The following is a 23,534-nucleotide window of genomic DNA, read 5'->3' as shown; positions in this document are numbered from 1 at the left end:
TGCATGGCTTATCTGCAGTTTCATATGACGAGCAAAGTGTGCTCGTGTGATATACAACTGTTGTTGTTGTTATGATAAATTTTGATATCTTAACCCACCGTTCCAGGCTAAGACATCAAGTCATTAACATTATGAGAATAAAAATTTGCTTTGACAACAAAACAAAAATAGTAGAATATTATTAATATGAAATATATAATTTAAAATATATTATTTAAAATACAAGATTTAGGCTGATCATTATTATGTCCAAATTGGACAATTATGTATTGTTGTATTATTTTTGCCAATGCCTTTTTCCACTATACCTTTGCTTATTGATACCAGTAAGTCCAGCTTTGTGGGCGTATCTATGAAAGAACAGTGCAATGGCCCAGCGCAGAATTCTTTTGCGCTCATATTTAAAATATTAATATTTGCCAATAGCGTGTCAATTATATGCTGAACTAAACACGAAAATTTTCCGTTATTCAAATCCATATTGTTCGCCTGTTTCAGCATATAATTTTTTTCAACATAATTCTCAACCATTTGGAAAAGTTCTGATTTAGAAAGTAGAGATGAAAGTTTGTCCATAAGCATTATAAATCTTGGTGCAGGTATATTGTATACCTGAGAAGTTCGAAGCAAATCATTGTTCTCTCTCGTTAACTTTATTGACTGAATCAAATCGCGTTGAGTAATAAAAGGTGGAGAATTAAAAAATTCTGCCAAATTCAAAATGGTCACATTTTGCATCCTCTCCTTTATCACAGCAAGACACTCGTTTAGGAATGAATCAAACATATATTTTAGACTTAAATAAGCCAACTGCAGACAATCATTTAGAGAGTTTAAAATTGGTTTTTTGCCGTAATAAATACAGTGTTTGAATTGTTTGAATGCAATTGGTTCTACATCGTCTAAGCGAATTTCGCAATTAGGCTCAGACTCCAAGTATTTTCCATCAAACATTGTAGCAAAAACTGAAGATACATCCATCAATACTCTTTTATGACATGGTATACGCTGTATTTCTTTTTCTGCTATTCCAACTACAAATATACAATCCGGTGGGTTGAGTGGATGATTTAAAAATTCCAGTTTATCGAAATCGCTGTAATACATTAAGTTAAGAATATTTGTAGTAGATATTTAATAAATTTACCTTAGATTATTCCACTTTTCTAAATTGCGTTCAGAAATAGCCTCCATTATTTTACTTCCTCTTCTTGCAGATAAACATTAACTTACTGCTGACTCAAATGTTTCGTAGTTTCCCGCACTAAACCAAATACGCAAATTATATTATGTCCAGTGTTGTGAAGTTATTATTTTGTTTTTAATTTACACTCACAATGTGCAAAATTTTAATAAAACTGATATGTAAAACTAAATAAATAATATTTTTAATATAAGTATGTAAAAGTCTATTAATAAATAAATGTTTATAAGATAATATATGTATTTTATTAATAAATTCAAACCAAATGCTGTAAGCGTAAATTTCACTATTCGACAGAGTGTGTTCAATTAGTGATCTGAAATGTCAAGAAAATTTGGTAGCACTAAATTTTTCGAAAATGTACGTGACTACTGACATTGTTTTCAATTGCATTAAATAAAAGTTCAAAGTAATATATTATATTGTAATGAAGTTTGAAAGTAGTTAAAAATTAAATCACATATATATGCATAGAGCAAATTAAATTCTATATAACATTTTTGTATCGTTAGTGCAACATGTTTAAGACCACAGATAAACTATTTCCTGTATTAAAACTGAATACGCCGGTCTTACGTTCGCGTGGAAGTCTCACAGGATCTCACAAATATACAAAAAATAATGTTACAAAAGAATTGAGGTTAATAGTAATTAATTATTTTTTTTCATTCATTTTTATTAAAATAAATTTTTCAGTTCCCCAGTAAAAAAAAGTGGTATGTTGCAGGACGGATTGGATTAACGAATGCGCGCTAAATCTGCCAATTATTGCCTTAAATGGAGCATCATCTATGTATTATTATTTGCACTTTTATTTTATGATTTATCATTTAAATGTCCGCGTGCTTGTTCTAAATGGTATTGGGTTGAGTATGCCTTAACAACATATGTAGCCATAAGCGGTATCATTTGCGTGGGAAAATATTTATATTATATATTATCGACTGTGCCTCTTCGTGGGACAATGGAACAACAACGTTTGTTACAATTTGATGAAAATGGTATGTTTAGGCTGTTCTAATTAAAATATTCTGTTTTCTTGAAATTAATACTTTTCATTTAGATAAATCATTTGTTGTTGGGGAATTAGATGAAATAAATGATAATTTGAAATATAATGGCAATGAAATAACAATTGACAGCAGTTTCCTTAGCTGGCATTCATCCTTTAATGATTGTATTAAAAATTTAAATATATTTATGTTGTAATAAAATGATAACATTGTTAATTTTATTATAGCACGCAATTTAGCGACGTCTAATTTGCATAGCAGAAGGCAAGGTTCTCCGATACATCAAAATCTCAGTTCGCAGCAAATGCAATATCAATCGTTTATCAATTCTTCTAATCCTAATACTCTTGAGAATAGCAACTATAGCAATAACAGCGCTTATGCATCACCTTATCGATATACGCGCGAAGATTTAATTGAAGATTAAGAAAGTAGAGAAATACTTAAAGTAAAATATTTATTTGTTTTTATTTTATTTATGCAAAGTGATAAGTTTTTGTGTTACAGAGAAACTTCAGAACTAGAGACTTTGAATGAAACGCCGGACCAATCTGGACTTTATCACAATAGTAACGTAAAAAACGCATTCTGGAATTATTGTCATAGCGCTGCACATACACTTAAAACTTCAATATATCAATTAGCGCCACTACCAAGTAAAATTTATTAATAACTTCCTATACAAAATAGGTATATCCGACACAAATATTTGCAGATTCTGCTATGATGAGGAAGAGTCTATGAAACATCTGATCACCAACTGTGATGCAGCATACCAACTTTATGTATAAAAACTGTTAAAAAACTACTTGTAGCGGCTTATACATAGCCGTTACGCTTACAGTGGACAATTAAATAGTCCAAAAGTTGAGGAAATATAGTTTACAAATAAGGCAGAGCACTATAACCTTAAAGCATTTTTTGTACTGAAGGCTTTCGTAATTGATGGGAAAATATTTTATCTGTTGAATGAATATCAAAAGATCTTTTGTTGAGTAGTAGATAATTACAAGGTAGCTGCAATATCTTCATCCTGAGGATGTTCTCTCATATTTTCAGACATGAAATGATAGAATCGTGACATTCTCTCTTATTAGACAATCCCATATTACTGAGATGGTGGGTTAGGATAAAACTTGTTGGGTGTAGTTGTTACTATATTATTTTCTGTTTAAAAATTATAAATATTTAAAAAAATAGTTTCAAGAAGATTAAATTACTTTGTTTTTACGCCCAATGCTTTATGATAGTTTTTAAGATATTTGTTTGAAGTTAAATTTATGTTAAAAATTAAAGCTTTTTCGTACTCTTCCTTCATTCAATTAATTTTAATACTTTTAGGACAATGTTATTTAATGATTATGAATGAATAAGACTAGTATGAAATATATATATAAATATATATATAACAACAAAATTAAATAATTGTTAATATAGCGGCTTATACGGAGACTCATTTTAAGAGAGATGAATGTTTGGTGTTTTGAAAACTGCCAAACTCGTTATAAGCTCATATGAATTAATTAATTGAAAAAATTCATTGTAGCAAATGCAAAATGGTCTTTTGTAAACGCATCTGATTGAATTGTATTAATTTAGAAATGTGCCTAGAAATTATAAATTGTTACGGAATGATAGATCGTCTTGAAATACTAAAAACATCTTTCAATAGCTAGGCTTTTAAAATTTATTTTGAAATTTTGAAGTTGTTGAAAATAATATTAAAACATTGGTTTTAAAAATTTTCTTTAAAAGATTTAGAAAATAATATGCAGAAATAATTTTTGGTTGGAGTGGCGGTCCAAGACATTCCACTTGCGTTAGGAGTCACATTATAGAAGTCATGAATACACCCAGTCTTATATCATGCCTATATATTATGCAGTGGCCCGTCGGCACATATATCATAGTATTGAGCAGATTCTACTTTAGTTGAAGTAGTTGATTGTTACATGTTTTATTCAATTTAGACCAGCTCAAACTAGGAATCTGACAGCAGAATTCGTCTGTTTTGTTTGACTTGGCTATGTTCAGACAATTTTGTTTGTCAGTTTAATTATTAGAAGTAGGATGCCCATATCTGAGAAGTGAATGTTAGGCAGAAGAGTGCCTGCCGTAACAACCTCGTCCGCCCTGCAATTACCCGAGGTATCCCTATGTCCAGGGGCCCATATGAGTTAGACTCTGACGCATCAGCTAAGTCGTTAAGGGAAGCTCGGTAATTTCGAGCTATAATTGATGTAGCGGTGGTGCCTACCAGTGATTTAATGACAGCTTGGCTATTTGAGAAGATTGAGATTGTTTCGTCAGGGATTTATCACTTTAATTACTTTACTGAGATTTTAGAAACTCGCATAAAATGCTTTCACATTTATCAATAGAAGGAAATGCAGTATATAAAGTGTTTACTTGATTAGTTTGTTGTATATCGTCTAATCGATTAGTAACAGAATGTTAACCTATTCTGTAAGTTGTCTTTAATGAATTATTACCAAAAGATATATTTTTCATAGATACTCGTATTATAGCAGAAAAATTATTTAAAAATGATTGACTTTTAGTTTACAAAACACTTTTCACAAAAATTGTTTATGAGGTTTGTCAAGAGTTTTGCACTGGATTTAAACATCATATACCCTATAAAGTATTTATATTTCTTATAAGCTTGATGAGTTGAGTTCATTTAGCCCTATCCATCTATCTGTCAATCAGTTTTAGTTAAAATCAGTATGATTTTAATGAAATTTTGGCACAAATGTTTCGAATTTAAACCATTAGTCGGATTAGCGGAAATGAACATGTACATCCTATAGTTGCCATATGACATGAAAAATTAAACATAGCATTTCCCCACTTTTAATAAATATATTTAAATAAAATTTGGTATAGAAAAAACATATTCATATAAGATAATACACAAAATTTTTTTTGTGCTTTGTTTTGCTATTTAAAAATAGCTGCCATATACACTGCCGATTCAAACCCATATTTATGTTAGAAAACTTTCTTTATTTCTAAAATATTTAATTAAATAAAATTAATAATTTCAATTTAATAGATATATGTTATGTTATACAAATCGACGATTTTTTTTAGACAAACTTTTTAATTTTTCAGTGTATTTGCTTCTAATGTAGAATTTAGTTAACTATTATGATAGAGAATATAAAAAATAATATCGATTGGCTCAGATTTGGATGTATTTGTTTTAGAACTGGTTATTCAAATCGATCTTAATCTATGAAAAAAATTTTTAAATTTTGGGTCATTGAAATACTTTTAAATACTTACTGCCAGTTGCATTCGAATCCTTAGATAAACCACCTGTAAAACAAAAAAATAAATTCAATTTACTTGAGAGTACTGAATCAACGAACAGAGATATTAAATGAAATACGATTCATGAGACTAACCCAGAGCAAAAGGAACAGCACTTCTTGTTGATTGGAAGATATTTGTAGTCCTATTGTCAGTTGCATTTGAACCCTTAGATGAACCACCTGCAAAAAAAAAATAAATCCAATTTACTTGAAAGTACTGAATCAACGAACAGAGATATTAAATGAAATACGATTCATGACACTAACGACGAAATGGAACAGCAATACTTCTTGATTGGAAGATATTTGTAGTTCTATTGTCAGTTGCATTTGAATCCTTAGATGAACCTGCAAAAAAAAAAAAATAAATTCAATTTACTTGAGAGTACTGAATCAACGAACAGAGACATTAAATGAAATACGATTCATGAGACCTACTAAGAGCAAATGGATTAGCACGTTTTTGTTGTTGGAATCCGAAGTTATCTGTAGTTCCATTGTCAGCTGCATTTGAATCCTTAGATGAACCTGCAAAAAAAAAAATAATTCAATTTACTTGAAAGTACTGAATTAACGAACAGAGACATTAAATGAAATACGATTCATGAGACTAACTAAGAGCAAATGGATTAGCATGTTTTTGTTGTTGGAATCCAAAGTTATCTGTAGTTCCATTGTCAGCTGCATTTGAATCCTTAGATGAACCTGCAAAAAAAAAATAATTCAATTTACTTGAAAGTACTGAACCAACGAACAAAGATATTGAATGAAATACGATATCCATATGTTCCAAATAGAATAAATATAGAAGAAGAGAAATGATATTGTAATGAGAATGCTGAAGTATTTGCATTAAGAAAAGAATAATTACTGCATTTATCAATTCCAAATTAATATTTTTCTGTCTTAAGAGTTGTAGACTAGTTCTAATAAATTTTAGTTGAAGAGTAATAATAATACAATAGTAATACTATAATGCCATAATAATAAAAACCCTTTAACAACTTAACTAAATATTGAATCTTGAGGAAAAGAATAATGGAAGACAACTCACCAACAACTGGTAAGGTGTCGCAGCGAGCATCAATAATAATATACCATAGTAATACCTTATAATAATACCCCTTCATCAACTTAAATAAATATTAAATCTTGAGGAATAAGATAATGAAGAACAACTCACCAACAACTGATAAGCGACAGTTAAAAACAGAAGTATGTCAAGGTGACTCTTTATCTTCCTCGATTAAGGCCTAACACGGGTTGTTAAAGCCACTGATTGTAATGAATTACGAGTTTAGTAACAAACTTGCATTGCACTTGTAATGACATCTATAAGTAATGTTTTATCTGATCTATCTACAATGGTTTATCTGATAAATTAGTGTAGGGCGCATGAAAGTTTGCTTATATATCACTCATATAAGCTGCAAAGACATTATATACATTATATCTATTATAACAGTTTAGTGACGTACTTTTTGTGCTGCATATATATACTAATATTGAAAACGATTCCCAATATCCCAATATTTACACTTGCAGAATATGTAATTGATATCATTAGTTTTTCATTTTGTTAAATTTTATACCATAAAATCTTACTTAAATGATTTCTAAATTTTTTTTTAGAATCGGTGAATAACAATTATCAAATGTTATATTATTCAAATAAACGCTATAGCATTGCTATATATAATCTCAACACGATAATGCGAACTAATAAACCCCAACATACGAGTATATGATCACATTTAGTAGTTTTGTTGATATTTTAAAAATTCATTTAATTTTTGTAAAAGTAACTCAAAAAAACCATTTATATTAGCCAGTGCTAAGTTTCGCGAACAAGCACAGTATAGTGAGAACTAACAATTGTAAAGTCTCTTCTGACTTAATTCTATATTTACCAAAATATAGATATCCTAACTGCTAAGTTCATTACTCTAAATCAATATCAATTTGGAAAGCAAATTGATATTGATCAAATTGTACATGAAATCAAAAATCTTTATCTGGCTCATATCAAACATAAATCAAGTCCAAGAACTAGCATCAAATGATATTATAAGATTGACTAACAATACTAATCTCCATTGAACATTAACTAAGAGCTTTCTATAGGGATAGTCTGATTCTTTCTCAGAAAAATGAATATGAGTTGAATATCTTTGTTAAACTTATAAAAAATATGATTTATGTTTTGTGATATCTCCTACATTTCGAACACATTAACGAACTTAATATGAATGTATATATGATATATGAATGTCTATATGTATATGAATGTTTATAATAAATATATATTACACATTTATACATGACACTTATGTAAAGCAATTTATCTAATGTTTTTAACACAAGCAAGGAAATTTACAATGAAGTGGATTAAAAGTTCAGTTGTTTTTAAAAAACCTTTGCTAATAAAAATAAAAAAATTCAAAAGTATGCTTCAAATTTTTATTAATTTTTTTAATACAGAAATTAATTGGACTCACCACACAACATTGATTTTATCATTTCTGTCCTTATTGTATACTTTTCCAATACACCTTTGCTTATCGACACAAGCAGACTCAGCTTTGTGGACGGATCTATAAAGGAACAGTGCAATGGCCCAGCGCAGAATTCTTTTGCGCTCATATTTAAAATATTTATTTTTGACAACAGCGTAGTAATTATATGCTGTACTGAATACGATAACTTTCCATTATTTAAATTCATATTATTCACATGTTGCGACATATAATTTTTTTCAATGTAATTTTCAACCATTTGGAAAAGTTCTGATTTAGAAAGTAGAGATGAAAGTTTGTCCATAAGCATTATAAATCTTGGTGCAGGTATATTATATATCTGAGAAGTTCGAAGCAAATCATTGTTCTCCCTCATTAAATTTATTGACTGAATCAAAGCGCGGTGAGTAATAAAAAGTGGAGAATTAAAAAATTCTGCCAAATTCAAAACGGTTATATATTTCATCCTCTCCTTTATTGTAACAAGACACTCGTTTAGGAGTGAATTAATCTCATATTTCTGGCTTAAATAAATCAACTGCAGACAATCATTTAGAGAGTTTAAAATTGGCTTATTGCCGTAATAAATAAAATTTTTAAATTGTTCGAATGCAATTGGTTCTACATCATCTAAGCGAATTTCGCAATTAGACTCAGATTCCAAGTATTTTCCATCAAACATTGTAGCAAAAACTAAAGATACATCCATCAACACTCGTTTATGGCATGGTATGTGCTGTATTTCTTTTTCTGATATTCCAACTACAAATATACAATCCGGTGGGTTGAGTGGATTAAATAAAAATTCCAGTTTATCGAAATCGCTGTAATACATTAAGTTCAGAATATTTGTAGTAGATATTTAATAAATTTACCTTAGATTATCCCACTTTTCTAAATTGCGTTCAGAAAGAGTCGCCATTATTTTAGTTCCTTTTCTTGCAGATAAACATTAACTTACTGCTGACTCAAACGTTTCGTAGTTTCCCGCACTAAACCAAATACGCAAATTATATTATGTTCAGTGTTGTAAAGTTATTATTTTAATTTTAATTTTATAAAATAATACTGGAGTATCTTTAATTTAATTACCACATTATTAGATGCGTAAACACTATTCTTAATATAAGTATTTGAAAGTCTATTAATAAATAAATGTTTATGAGATAATATATGTATTTTATTAATAAATTCAAACCAAACGCTATAAGCGTAGATTTCACTGTTCGACAGAGTATGTTCAATTAGTGAACTGAAATGTCATGAAAAACTTGGTAACACTAAATTTTTCGAAAAAGTGCGTGCTACTGACATTATTTTCAATTGCATTAAAAAGAAGTTCAAAATAAAATATTATATTGTCATGAAGTTTTAAATAAATTAAAAATTAAATCACATATATATGCATAGAGCAAATTAAATTCTATATAACACTTTTGTATCGTTAGTGCAACATGTTTAAGACCACAGATAAACTATTTCCTGTATTAAAACCGAATACGCCGGTCTTACGTTCGCGTGGAAGTCTCACAGGATCTCACAAATATACAAAAAATAATGTTACAAAAGAATTGAGGTTAATAATAATTAATTTTTTTTTCATTCATTTTTATTAAAATAAATTTTTCAGTTCCCCAGTAAAAAAAAGTGGTATGTTACAAGATGGATTGGATTTACGAATGCGCGCTAAATCTGCCAATTATTGCCTTAAATGGAGCGTCATCTATGTAATATTATTTGCACTTTTGTTTTATGATTTATCATTTAAATGTCCGCGTGCTTGTTCTAAATGGTATTGGGTTGAGTATGCCTTAACAACATATGTAGCCATAAGCGGTATCATTTGCGTGGGAAAATATTTATATTATATATTATCGACTGTGCCTCTTCGTGGGACAATGGAACAACAACGTTTGTTACAATTTAATGAAAATGGTATGTTTAGGCTACATTAATTCAAATAATTTGATTTCCTAAAATTAATATTTTTCATTTAGATAAATCATTTGTTGTTGGGGAATTAGATGAAATAAATGATAATTTGAAATATAATGGCAATGAAATAACAATTGACAGCAGTTTCCTTAGCTGGCATTCATCCTTTAATGATTGTATTATAAAACTAAATATATTTATGTTGTGATAAAATGATAATATTGTTAATTTTATTATAGCACGCAATTTAGCGACGTCTAATTTGCATAGCAGAAGGCAAGGTTCTCCAATACATCAAAATCTCAGTTCGCAGCAAATGCAATATCAATCGTTTATCAATTCTTCTAATCCTAATACTCTTGAGAATAGCAACTATAGCAATAACAGCGCTTATGCATCACCTTATCGTTATACGCGCGAAGATTTAATTGAAAATGAAGAAAGTCTAGAGAAATACTTAAAGTAAAATATTTACTGGTTTTTATTTTATTTATTCAAGGTAATAAGTTTTTGTGTTGCAGAGAAACTTCAGAACTAGAGACTTTGAATGAAACGCCGGACCAATCTGGACTTTATCACAATAGTAACGTAAAAAACGCATTCTGGAATTATTGTCATAGCGCTGCACATACACTTAAAACTTCAATATATCAATTAGCGCCACTACCAAGTAAAATTTATTAATAACTTCCTCTATCGTATTTTAGTAAAATATTTTTATTTTCAAATGCTTTTAGCCACAACACAAAAATCGTCAACAAATGAAGAAGGCGGCTATCATATCACTGACAGCAATTCTGAAGTTATTAAGAAAATATCATCAGCTAAATTATCTCAATATGTCGCTTGTTTACGCAGGGTATGGTGTTTCTTTTTTTATTTTTAATTTATTGTTATTAATTTATATATTTTAGTGGATGTCTACAACTATTTTGGAACGTTTAGTCAGGGAAATTGATAATATTAATGCAACGTTAAAGAATCGTGGCATTATAGAGATACAAATTGGTAACATAGGATTGGAACGTTTAAAGAAAACTGCAGAAAATCAACAATTTTGTAATCAAAATATTCCAATTCTCCCATTGATTGTACCATTTTTGGAAGTTAGTAGTAATCAGGAGTATTTAGTACAACGCATAAAAGGTATAAAATTTTTAATTATGAATATATTTTATTTCTTTGTATTATATCATGGGATTTATAACAGGACGATAAAAATTTAATAACTAATTAGTTATACATAGTTGTTCTGTTATACAACATTCACTAGTTACATGTTCTGATGTATATAAATTAACTGGTACAACAAACATACATGTAATATCTTAAATTAATTAAATTCAATACATATATTCAAAATTATACTAATTTAAAATTGTTATCAAAACTAAGCAGTTAAATGTGTACTAAAAATAGATGCTAGCTAAACTAGCGTAAATAACGCGACAGTAGTTTCGTCAGTCATAAGTTGATGAATGATATACATATATTACACACATTTTTTGGCAACTCATTGTTAGTTGCTTGAATAATTCATTTAAAATAAAAAATAATTGAGTTTAATTCTGATTTATGGATACGTCCATTTAATAACGGATATTAGTAAGTATGTACTCAGTTATATTGTTTTTCCTTTACGCAGTATGCTGATACAGCTTACTTTTCGATGTTTAGAATTGTGGAGTTTTTACATTGAATTTTTATTGAGTACATATATATTAAATTTCTATGTAATTTGCACAAGTAACTGGTAACAACTAGTAGATGTGCTATCTGCTTTTAATGTAAAACTGTCCAACATACAAGCCCGATATTTTAAAAACTAAATTGAATTGCCATATAGAGTAAAGGAAAAAATGGCACGAAATACTTAACTCTACTATATCCATTGGCACGCCCGAAAAATCAGAATCGTGACAACAATATTCTGTTTCACATATAGTGTCCCTTAACACAAACGACTTGTAACAATAAGTAGAGGTACCAACTTTATATTCTTATATCTTAAAAATGGCTAAATTACCATATAGTATAGCAGAAAAAGTTGTTCAGAATAACTTACTATATTAAAATTTGTTGTCTAATGGTCGTTTGCTGATTATAATGATATTAATGAATGCTTTAAATTTAATTATATGTCTCAGAACACTAGAAACTCAATCTATTTACCTATTTTTAAATTTAGTTATGCTTCATCTCTATCGTTTCCTCAAAAGTTGATTTAACAATGATTTAAACTCTTTTTTTTCGCTGAGAATTAATAAAAGTTTTAATAATTTATTTTTTTCTGCTATATAATGCATAGATTGTACGTACTTAGAATGAAAGCATTCAGTTTCTTTTATTTAACAAAACCATCATTTTCATTTTTTGTCACATATTATTAATTCAGTCCTTAACAAACATACTGCATGATATATATTCGTAAGTTTCGTAGTATATTAAGATACAAAACCCTAGAGAAGCAACATTGCGACCTCAATATGTTCTTAAAATCGTACCTAACGATTCAGAAAATATACTGTGTATTTAATAAAGACTAAGATGTCTTGTTGAAGGTTTTGGATTATGGATGTGTTCAGGAATTTTTGGCAAAGAATTTTCAGCTTAGTTATTTCCAAAGAAAGAAAGAAAAGTCGCTTTCCTCTTTTTGAGGATAACTGACCGTCAATCTGTGTCGTCCTCCGGATAAAATATGTGCGTGCTTTTTTTAGCAAAAGGGCGACTTTATTCATATGTTTGACGGTTTTCAGAACTATCGTATTAATTACTACGATTTTCGACTGTTATTCAATCATTAGTTAGAGTCTCGATTGTCAGTCAAATAATACCAGAGTAAGGCTTGGCTTTGTTTTGTGAGTCCATTGTTTTGTGAGTTTAACTAAATATAATTTCAGGTGTTACATGGCCTAACAAAATAAATGATTCTCTCTGTTCTCTGTTGGTTAACGTGTTAAAAAACTGCTGGAAATATTTGATGAAATTTCCAGGACACTATTATTTTAAATAATGCTTAACTATCTGTTAAGATAAATCCTTGAATTTTATAGATAAGTTTCTATAAAATTTTGTTTGTTTTAATAGCTTATTTTTATTTATTTGTAGAAACCTAGTGCTTGTTACACTTTTATTTAATAGTTCCTATTTACACGTTGTAGTGTGACTGTCGAAATTTTTGTTCAATCAATTTTTTTTATTATAGGAGAATTCAATCAAATCTCAATAACAGAGAATCCGTCCTCATAAATGAATTAGTTTTTTGGCAAATAATAGTCGTATTATTTAAATTACAACAAAATAATAACTTTACTCCACAGTTTTCTCTTCATTTCAAACAATATCATACCTGATTTAAATCTTCTCTCCAGACCTAATTTTAACCCATATATTGTTATTGTGGTTATTTTAATATAAATATAGACTGATTTTATTTTGGAAACAAACAAAACTAACAATACGAATACAAGGGTTAGAAGCTAAAGTGAGCGATAGAAGGGCTCTGTTGGAGTGTGTGGATAATAATGACGTTTTTGGATTTGAAATATTTTTAATAAATCAAAACAATAGAGTCAAAATCGTTTGAGTATTATGTCTGGAGCACATATGGGCTATACCATTTGGAGTAGAGCTCTCCGGTAGAGCAGTTGAGGCAAACATTTCAAATTGAGTATTGAATCAATTGGGATGGGACAGTTCTAGCTGCATAAGAAGCTAGCTGTTCTTGCTAAAGATTTCAGATGGAGGTCTGTTAAGGGCTTTGTTGCTGTATAGATGTAGTCAACTATAAATTCATCTTGTATTCCATTCATAACTCCTTATCTACAGGGTCCTTCGCTTTATTATAACAATAATCACTAAAATCTAATTTCCTTAATAACATCCCACATATACTTTTTACCTTTAAATATAATTTTCTTTATATCATTTAAGAACTGGCAAGGGGATCTTGTATTGCTGATTATCAATGGAATTCTGGTTCATCATACCTTGGCAATAAGTGGGATGAACACTTACCAACTGATTCTGCGGTAATATTTAAATTTTTCTATGTGATAAACCTTTAAATAATAATTGTTCGATATTTTTTTGTAGATACTCTTCCATTTATTTTGTGTATATTTGGATAGTCAGCTTAGACCTTTGCCACAAGGCGGTGGTCGGCCTTTCTATAGTCGCTATATATTAAAAGGTGATGAAAAGCGCTCCGCAAAGGATACCATTGCTGCTGTTCAAAATAAGGCCAATTGTGCCATACTCTGCACAAATCTCATAAAACCAAAATTCAATTTCATTAGTGAAGGAGAAATACACAGTTGCGCCTATGATCGCAACAATCTTTTCTACGTGATCATACAATTTTTGATCTATATGCGTGCTCATCATGACAGCTGCTTGGAGGGCGTTAATCTTGGCCAAAGCGGCATTAACATAATGTGTGTTATCGAAGGCTGATTTGATTTTAATTTGGGAAACAAACAAAACTAACTCATTTTGCTTATTAAGATTAATTTATTTCGATTCATTAACTATTTTTAAGTAATAATTTGAAGTTCCCATATATTTTCTCAAAATTTCATTCTATAGTTTTTGTGTTAATATCCGACAAATAGAAATTTATTTTTATAACAATTGAAGGATTGACTTTTTTAAAATTTGTACGCTTGTGTATCATTCAAAGTGTTGCAGAAAAATCATTCTTATTTAATTGGCTCGTCCTGCGATATCCTGTAAGCTCTTAGTTTAAAGTGAGCATAAATTGAAAAGATATAAAATTGTCTTCTACTGCGATAATTTTGCTCATAGTTTTCGAGTAAACTTTTAATTAAACAGATTCACTGATTTATACCACAAATCCATGGCACATTCTCTGGTCATTAATTGTTTTTGTTGTAAATTTATCGTGTCAGAGCGAGTGATTTGTGGTTGAAATACTTTGCGGATGTTTCTGATGCTGGGCTGCTGCTGTTTTTGCTTGTTGCTATTCCACGCGAATAGCAATTGTTCTGCTTGTGCATTATTGAAGTTATGTGCTGCCACGCCTACCATAAAATTACCACAAACATTCACAATGTTTAACGGAAGTGGTAAAGTGTTAAAATGTCTTTAAAAGTTTATTTATTTTCACTGTGTGTGAGTTGGCGAGCAGACATCTATAGTTCGAATGTTTCTTTAGATACAGAATTTGTTTTTCAATTGTTGCATTGTTAAACGGAAATTTTGTAGATGTAGATGTTGAAATATTTCTGTAAAATAAATTAGTATACATATAGAAATATCATAATTATAGCAAGTGATAAACTGAAATAGAAAAAAATCGTTATATATTTTGTGTATCAGTCGAGATGTTGGGTGAAAGTAAACTGTCTTACAAATTATTTTTACTTATTACCTAAATATCTAAAAATTAACATACTTGAAAATTTTACATAAAATATCAGTTTTTGAGTTCATTGAATAATATCCTTTAATTTGATATTAAAACAGTTCTATCAGTGCTTTAAAAGTAAGGATGCGTCGAAGTCAATTTTTAAAACAATTTGTTTTCAATTGTTTGATACTAATATTAAATTTATTTTTTTAGTCTTTTAATTTTTTTTTTGTATTATACTTCCCTATTATCTCAGGAATACGTTGTGTTAAGGACTAGTGTTTCCTACTAATTATATGCTGTTCTATATATATATCTATTTGTAAACTCTTCATAGAGCCTCTCTTGGATGAAAATTCATATTTATGTCATTCTAAAATAGAACATTCAGTGAATTTATATACAGATAATTGAGATTATATGGTCATACACGTATAAAGAAAAGTATAAATGGAGTCTAAGTTCAGTATAAATAAATCTAGTGATAAATTAAAATGTGTAGACTACATAAAAAGTGTGTGTATGGAGATATACAAAGTATATATAGAATATACAATACTTAACATATGTAGGATATATATTATGTTGAGGCTAGTTGAGTCAGTGTACCTGAGCACTTTTACTCTCTATTAACTGCGAGGTTTCTTCAAAACCCCTCTTTGTGCCTTGACTAGATTATTGTTTATCACTTCATCAGACTAAGCAATAATTGACCTCAGATCTGCATACCTCCCCGAGGAGCCCGTAACCATTCTATGGTTTGATAATGTGGTGTTGGTTATCAGATCTGTCAGATTTCGCAAATAATTTCAGGGCTCTATCCTTTATGTACTTTTTGATGGGATCAATCTTGATGTCCCTGAGGATGTCTTTCGTCCTAATGTACCATGGAACTTTGAAAAGTCTTCTCAGAGCCTGGCTTTTTGCAATTTCTAGCTGGTGAATAGTAGAGTTTGAAGCTTTGCTAAATGCTGCACAATCATATAGAAGTGACGTACGAATTATTTGGTTATATAGAATACATAAAATAGAACAGAATAGAATAGAAAATGCGGAATATATAGAAAATATAGAATATGTACAATTTATTGAATGCATAGAATATATTGCACATATAGAATGCATAAAATATGTACGTAGAACAACTGAAAAACATATAATACAGTATAGTTATTTACTTATTCAAATACCTAACAATCCGTTATTGGGTTTCGGCCTGACACAACACTTCTCTTTATGCTTGTTTCCTGCTTCCTTAACTTGATCATTCTACCGAATACATGGTCTACATGTACGGCCATTTCCTTCAATTGCTGCTTTAAATACTTTTTTCGCCAGAGGATCGGCATCAATTCTCACGACATGGAAGAAGCCAGCGAAGTCGCTGAATGATAAATCTCTATACCAATGCCGTAACAAAGTGCGTATAACTCGTTATTCATACGGCTGAGTTGCCAACTCGTAGAAGGCCGCCTACATATCAATACCTATCGACAATGGCAATACTTTGTCTGATCTGCAGGCTAACATCGTTGTTATTCATTACAGCAGTGCCAAGAAAGTGTAATCGCCAGCTACCAGCTTGGCTTTCGAGCAACGTACATTTCTACCAGTAGCCTACATGTTTTGTTTTGCCTTCATTCATCATTTGCCTTCACTCATTTTTACACATGCTTTTTCTATAACAACAGAGACAGCGATAACATAACGCTTACTATGCGCAATGAGGTTTATGTGTTCGAGCTGGCCACATATGTGGCATTATTATTTCCACGATGAAAATTGAAGATGAGAAGGGATCACCTTATAGAAAGCCTCATATGGTATCAAAAAGTTCGGAAAGACTTGATCCTACCTTGACGGAGCTACGGTTACTATTTAATATCATTCAGCAGAGTCGTATTAAATTTGCTACTAAGTTTGGATATTCCGGTGTAAATGTGATCCCTTATAGGGCTATTTAAAGCTGCTTAAAAGTCGACAAAAAGTTGGTGAGTCTCGATATTATGGATGTGGGCTTTTTTCACAATTTTTCGTGGCGTTAATATCTTGTCAATGATGAAGCGAATAGGTTAAAAGCCGCGGTGATAACGCTCAAGCAGTAAGTTGACATGGCTCCAACCTTTCAGATACTTCACTTGATCTTGCATGTAACAAGCTGATCCCGCGATAATTGGCACAAGTTGTTCTGCAGATATTCTGATGCTCACCGCCGGTATTGAATAGTGCTGTAGGTTGGTCATCTACCTTTGTCGCCCATGCATATAGCGGAATTTCAACACTATAACTTTCAACACTATAACTTTTGATTGGGAACCGAGAGAATTAACTATTATCGCCTGATAATAGTTAAGAGAAATGTTCTTCCATACACCTGACGGTGTATCTGATTAATTTTCTTTGGTTGTTAAATATACCGAAAGTCTCATACATCTCCTTGACATTGGTCGTTGTTTGTTACAACCTTACCTGTTTCGTTTTTCCAGTCACACATTAAAATCCATTTAAACGTATTTCTTTCATAGAAGTTTCTCAAGCCTTATAAACCAAACAAGAGCGTTTAAACCTACTTTTGTTAAAATCCATTTCTTTGCTTTATGTATAAACTTTTTCTTTCGTCTAACGTCCATAATATTATTTTGCTGAGTCCCTCATATCCCTCAAATTTCTGTCTAATATTGATTTCCTTATTCCTTATTAAACTAAGTTGTGTGGCTTTTGCGTTTTTTCAATCTTGGGACGGTATGTAAGACAACTTTTATTGCTTAGTGTACTTCCTGCCAAAGTTGATTTTTATAAGACCTGACCTTCTCAGCTGTTCTTTGCAGAAATTTTTTGTGGTATTAGTATTATTGAGAACACAAAGGTTCAGTTTTGGTTGATAAGCATTTATTTTTTCAGTGTCTTATTTGTTCAAGATCGAGCTTTTAGAAATCTGGAAATATGTGTGCTCCCAGAGAGTTTTTCATTTTACTTAAATTCTTCATTTTATGTCAAAATTTGATAATAGAATCAGAATTTTTTAATTGCCCGTTTAGCGATATTCATGTCGTTCTACATATGTTAATTTTTTTCTTTCAGATGTTGTAGTCCCAATACTGTTGTTGTTTTTGTTATAGGCTTTCTGTGACACCTTACAAATCCATTACACATGAATATTTTCAAAACTACTACTTAGCATTGTCTTTGCTTTGATAGTTGTCGTTCTCAAGATTTCACAAATAGGGGACTTAAGGAGTAATTGATAAATCGCCTTGAATTAAATAAATATTTTCGTGTGCTCCGCGGGTATGTTGAGCAAATGTGTTCCCAATTCGCAATTTTACAGCTTTTTCTTTATCCTCATCGTCATGTCAACCATTTCCGTAAGTGATAAAATTAATGGTTTCCGTCAAAGGGTGTAGCGAAAATATCAGGGGTGTTGTTGCTCTCTCGCCTGTTTGCAAACAACACTTCCATTTCTTTTGACGGGGTTATTTCTTATTTTCCTTCTGTTTGTTTTTTATCGTCTTACTTTTTTTTATAGGATGGTTCTTTATTTTTAATTTTTTATTTTATAAATGCCATCGAGAGTGAATAATGTGCTCGATGTCAAGTTGCTTTCTTCGTTGCCTCCGCAGTGCGAATCGTCCTTTCTTTCGCTTCTTTTCATTTTTAACCAAATTTGTTTGCTGCTGCTCCGAAGTTTTAAATTGGCTTAAACATAATTTGTCAAGACGAAATGGCACAGGATGAAGACTTTTATGTTTATGTTGCCAATGATGATTTTGATTTGGTTGGGAAATTCCAAAGTTCTTCTATCCTTTGTCATCATCGTAATGTATATATATGTGATGTGCAGGCGATAATTGGCAGACGCATGTGTGCGGCGTTGTAAATAATTAGTACTACTCTTGGAAGAAGTGTATGAATTGGGTTAATTTTTAAAGAAGGGATGGATATCGTCTTAATTTTTGTTTTGTTTGTGGAGTTCTTGTTTGTTTAAAATAAAAGTGGTAATTAATAAAATTCTTAAACATAAGTTTTCTTTATAATGAATAATATCTATAGTCAGTACAATATATATGAAGACAATCTATATAAAATCTATATAATTCTGTTTTTATTTAAAAGTCACTGATATCTACTACTTATACATTTATATAACCATTAAACATTAAGATTGATCCCATCAAAAAATACATAATGGTTAGAGCCCTGAAATTATTTGCGAAATTTAACAGACTTACCAACACCGCGTTATCAAATCTCAGAATGGTTACAGGCTCCTTGCGGAGGTATGCAGATCTGAGGTCAATTATTGTTTAGTCTGATGAAGTGATAAACAATAATCTAGTTAAGGTGTAGAGAGGGGTTTTGAAGAAACCTCGAGTTAAAAATAGTAAAAGTGTTTAAGTACACTAGCTCAAAACAGCTTCAACATAATTACAGATTTTAATTTTTACAGTCAATTCTGATAACAGAAAGTTTATCACTTAAAATATGAAAAACGAAAATTTCATACAGCTTTAGCATATTTGATTTTTGATAGGTTCTAAACCTGTCACGTGTAGTTCAACAGTTATATACGGACTTATAAAACTAACACGTATTTTTAAAGATCACTGATGGTGAGTATTTGACAATACTCGAAACAGTCGTATGGTAGGCAAAAAATTCAATTATTTAAAATACAATTGTTGTGATTCACTATTAGTTATAAATCCAGTATTAATTAAGGTGGAAATAACATTTGAGTTGAAAAAAAATGAAAGCCAAATTTTGTTCGACTGTCCAAAAGTCGGTAGTAGTAACATAGCATTGGTAATATGTAGTATATAGCTGTTACTACCGAGTGACTTCAAAGTATTTGCCATGTGCTCTCTTTCATCCAACATACATTTTCTAGTAAGTGGTTCAAATTAAAGAGCTTTCTAGCCGGAGCATTTCAATCCATATGCACGAAATAAGCAAACCAATGAAGTCACTGATTATTTATTTCTACCATAATATATACTTGTATTAAGCATTAGCTGGCGGCACTCATTGAATAAAATTCATTTATTAAAATATTTTTATTATTAAACAAATTGCTCAATAGTCTTTTTCATATCGTTCACACAATTGAGTACATACATTGAACTTAGTCTTTACTCAGATCTTAACAAGTTATCGTCGAGCTTTCACTTTTCATAGTATTTTTCTCGCTGAAGACATGAGCTTCGTGCGCATTCACTTCTATCATATATATTAAGCGTGGTTAGGGTTTTGTTCACTAATCATCGCTTATTGGTACAAGAGTAAAGATATTACAATTAATCATCTTTTCTCTAATCTTCGTTATAGAAGTTATAGAAGTAAATGAAGGATATCTAATTTATTGTCCATAAACTTTACTTATCAAAATAGAATCTAATTATATCTCAATCACCTACTCAGCATAGAGTAACACCTACTGGCAATAATAATTCTTGTTGCATCTGCAGATTGGTATCGCTCTTTTTATTGATGTTAGTGTTGAGACAAATAATATTTTTCACGGTATTTAAAGTATATTTGTTAAAAATGAACTAACAATCTGGATGTAATCTGGATACATTTCTACCAGTTGCCAACAGATACTTCTTTTTGACTTAATTCATCGCCAATCCTTTTTTCAAGTTTTATTTTCGAAAGCACCAATGACTATAGTTGCTTGACATATGCTACGTCCTATGATTTCGACATCGCTAGATTATAGTAATAGGAGGACACATATGTAGAATAGTGTGGTATTATTGACGATTTGATTTCATTATAATCAGTTTTAAGATGAATTCAAAGATATCTCGGACTAAGTAGTTAATTTCAACTTTTAGAGAACTAAAATCTTGCATGGTATAAAAAGATATGGAGAGCATTAATTCAACTTATATGGAAATGGTTCAGACGGTTTGGTTTTTTATGAGTGCATCAAATGTTGCTTTAAAAAACTTCTAATTTTTTATAAGTGCATCATATGTTGTTTTAAAAAAATTATTTAATATACTGACGAGTAGTTTTTTCGATTTTAAAATTTTTTTTGTGGACTATTTTGTTAACGGTTTCATAAGCTACAAAAAAGTTGGTGATGGGTATTAATGTTATGTTTTTGGGCCTTTTTTTGGGATTTACAGTAGTGTAAATATTTGTTCAATTGTAGAACGACCAGATTTTAAGCCACACTAACAAAATTCAACCAACGGGTTGACGTCTGGTTTCAACCTCTTACAATGTACGGGACCTATATCAATCAACGGCTGAATCCATAGCTGATTTGACAATCATCAAGCATAAAATAAAAAGTAAAATTTTATCCTTAATACAGGACAGAAAGGATTGAGTTTCCAATCGATACACTCACCAATCAGTATGTTGTTAAGGAGGTAAGAACGTGGAATTTTAACAACAAAATTTTTGATTGAGATCTTTGCATCTACGTGTACTTCTCCAAAACCAAAATTATGGTCAAGTATTCTTTGCCCTGGATATACACTTTGTATCCGTATTAATTTATGAAGTTAAATATTCTACTAAGTAGAATTTTTAGCGATTTACTACTGCTTACGCCTTTCGTTACTCCATGTTTCCATTTGTACAGTCTTTTATTTTGAATCTTAATCTGTGCATATGATTTTTGTACGTCTCGTTTAACTACTGATGGTGGGTTCTATTTTAAACTAAGTTCATTTATGCATTAATATTTGTCATATGTACGATTGGTTTTAGGTATTATTGGTACGAAATGTTGGTTTTTCAATAGGTTAGACAGTGGGTGAGACAGCGGGTTTGTTTTACAATTCGCGTTCCTAGAGGCAGTAGTACAACTTATATATATTCACATTGTCTATCTTTTCTGTATTTTCGAAATGGGAATGTTGGGTATGAAATAGGTTGGGTATTCAAGCGACGAAGAAGTGAGGTCAAGTTTTCTCTGTCCACCAGACTAAATTCTTCTATATATATAAATTCTTGGTGGCACTAAATTGTACGCGTATCTTGGCTTTGAGAAAATTTTTATACGAAAACTGTATGAAACACATGTAGGTATTGTTAACCGTATGAGATAACCTTTGTCTATCCCGTTTTTTTGCTGGAAAACTTTTCAGCTAATCCAAGAATACTTTGAATAGTGATTATTATTATTAATTTAGGCTGTTCATAATTTAATAAAAAAGTTTAAATCAATATAAAATGCATGCCCATACTCAATTTATATGTATGAAGATATATGTGCAGTTATAAGTAGAAATTTTAAATAATCTTTAAAAAATTAATTAAGTTTGATTATTACTTTAAGCTTTAAATAACTAATAAAATTATGTATTTGAAGTATATTGGCTCAAATTTGTTTATTTTATATATATTTTTTTAGAAATTGTTATAATAAATCCCATCAAAAGTTCACGAATAGCAATCATTATTGGTAATCCGAATCAAGTTGGTGGTTCTCCTCATAAGCTATAATGTCCATTTAGTACATATAACATACGGTTTGCACATTAATGTGAACGAGAGCTCTTCTTTTACTGTTGAGGGTCCACTTTAGTCACAAAAAAATCAATAATTTCCATAATTCTTTATTATTTGGTTACTATTTCGTAACATAAATAGTAAATATAAACTTTTACATTATTTGTGGAGTCCTCCACTTGTAAACTACGTTTTCTATTCGACTCTTAAGTTCTTCACAAAGTTTGGTTGTTAGTTGATTCCATATATAAAATAGTTAGGAAAAGTATTGACTAATATATAGCTAATCTAATATAAAGATTCTTTAAAGATGCTTTTGGCAGACAATTCTAATATAAAGATTCTTTAAAGATGCTTTTGGCAGACAAAGGTTTCACGAATAAGGTCAAAAACGTGATCATTTTAACTCTAAAATAACAAATACTTGTTGGGTTAAAATTTAAAACGTAAAGATACGGACTGTAGATAAATTCTTATCATAGTGTTTTTTTTTAATTAAATTATATGTTTTAAAATTATTTAGGAGTTCGTGAACGACACTTATTGATAAACCCATTTATTAATTATCTTATGCGGAAAAGATCTTGATTTCTTTCATGGAAGTCGGTTCCAAAATAAAACTAACTAAATATGTTTCAGTAGCCGCATATTGTGATTTGTGGCATTTTCTTAAAATTTATTCCAAACATATAAAAATGTTCAGTT

The 23,534-nt window shown here is 30.1% G+C and overlaps 4 protein-coding genes across 7 annotated transcripts in view; 2 read left to right on the top strand and 2 right to left on the bottom strand.

The window, feature by feature from the left end:
• LOC119677693 overlaps window positions 1-9,047 on the bottom strand; it is a 44,104-nt gene extending 35,057 nt beyond the window's left edge. Inside the window, exons 1-8 of one of the 4 annotated variants that reach the window (XM_038091135.1) lie at window positions 8,929-9,045; window positions 8,036-8,877; window positions 6,153-6,242; window positions 5,976-6,065; window positions 5,805-5,885; window positions 5,631-5,717; window positions 5,509-5,541; window positions 5,296-5,455 (exon numbers count right to left, since the gene is read on the bottom strand). In XM_038091135.1, coding sequence (XP_037947063.1) covers window positions 5,451-5,455; window positions 5,509-5,541; window positions 5,631-5,717; window positions 5,805-5,885; window positions 5,976-6,065; window positions 6,153-6,242; window positions 8,036-8,877; window positions 8,929-8,975 — 1,275 coding nt within the window. In that variant the 5' untranslated portion in view covers window positions 8,976-9,045 and the 3' untranslated portion in view covers window positions 5,296-5,450. Of the gene's footprint in view, window positions 1-5,295; window positions 5,456-5,508; window positions 5,542-5,630; window positions 5,718-5,804; window positions 5,886-5,975; window positions 6,066-6,152; window positions 6,243-8,035; window positions 8,878-8,928 lie in introns of those variants that run through there. The other 3 variants (XM_038089537.1, XM_038090336.1, XM_038091939.1) reach the window with 3 other exon arrangements.
• LOC119680086 lies at window positions 238-1,545 on the bottom strand. The gene is made up of 3 exons (XM_038093132.1): window positions 1,467-1,545; window positions 1,148-1,264; window positions 238-1,096 (listed from the first exon to the last, which is right to left on the bottom strand). The coding sequence occupies exons 2-3, from the start codon at window positions 1,192-1,194 to the stop codon at window positions 244-246; spliced, it is 900 nt and encodes a 299-aa protein (XP_037949060.1). The 5' UTR covers window positions 1,195-1,264; window positions 1,467-1,545; the 3' UTR covers window positions 238-243.
• Window positions 1,668-2,889, top strand: LOC119681793. Its single transcript, XM_038095448.1, has 5 exons — window positions 1,668-1,844; window positions 1,901-2,205; window positions 2,268-2,381; window positions 2,445-2,665; window positions 2,725-2,889. Exons 2-4 carry the CDS (start codon window positions 1,950-1,952, stop codon window positions 2,642-2,644), a joined length of 570 nt encoding a protein of 189 aa, XP_037951376.1. The 5' UTR covers window positions 1,668-1,844; window positions 1,901-1,949; the 3' UTR covers window positions 2,645-2,665; window positions 2,725-2,889.
• Window positions 9,048-9,441: 394 nt separating the features above from the next.
• LOC119676879 (transmembrane protein 209-like) lies at window positions 9,442-14,511 on the top strand. Its single transcript, XM_038088434.1, has 9 exons — window positions 9,442-9,629; window positions 9,684-9,988; window positions 10,051-10,164; window positions 10,228-10,450; window positions 10,510-10,658; window positions 10,726-10,847; window positions 10,903-11,134; window positions 13,922-14,019; window positions 14,084-14,511. The coding sequence occupies exons 1-9, from the start codon at window positions 9,508-9,510 to the stop codon at window positions 14,441-14,443; spliced, it is 1,725 nt and encodes a 574-aa protein (XP_037944362.1). The 5' UTR covers window positions 9,442-9,507; the 3' UTR covers window positions 14,444-14,511.
• Window positions 14,512-23,534: the final 9,023 nt, after the last annotated feature.

The sequence above is a fragment of the Teleopsis dalmanni genome, chromosome 1, assembly GCF_002237135.1.
Source record: "Teleopsis dalmanni isolate 2A chromosome 1, ASM223713v2, whole genome shotgun sequence".
Lineage (NCBI taxonomy): Eukaryota > Metazoa > Arthropoda > Insecta > Diptera > Diopsidae > Teleopsis > Teleopsis dalmanni.
This window is presented reverse-complemented; position numbering and strand designations above follow the sequence as displayed.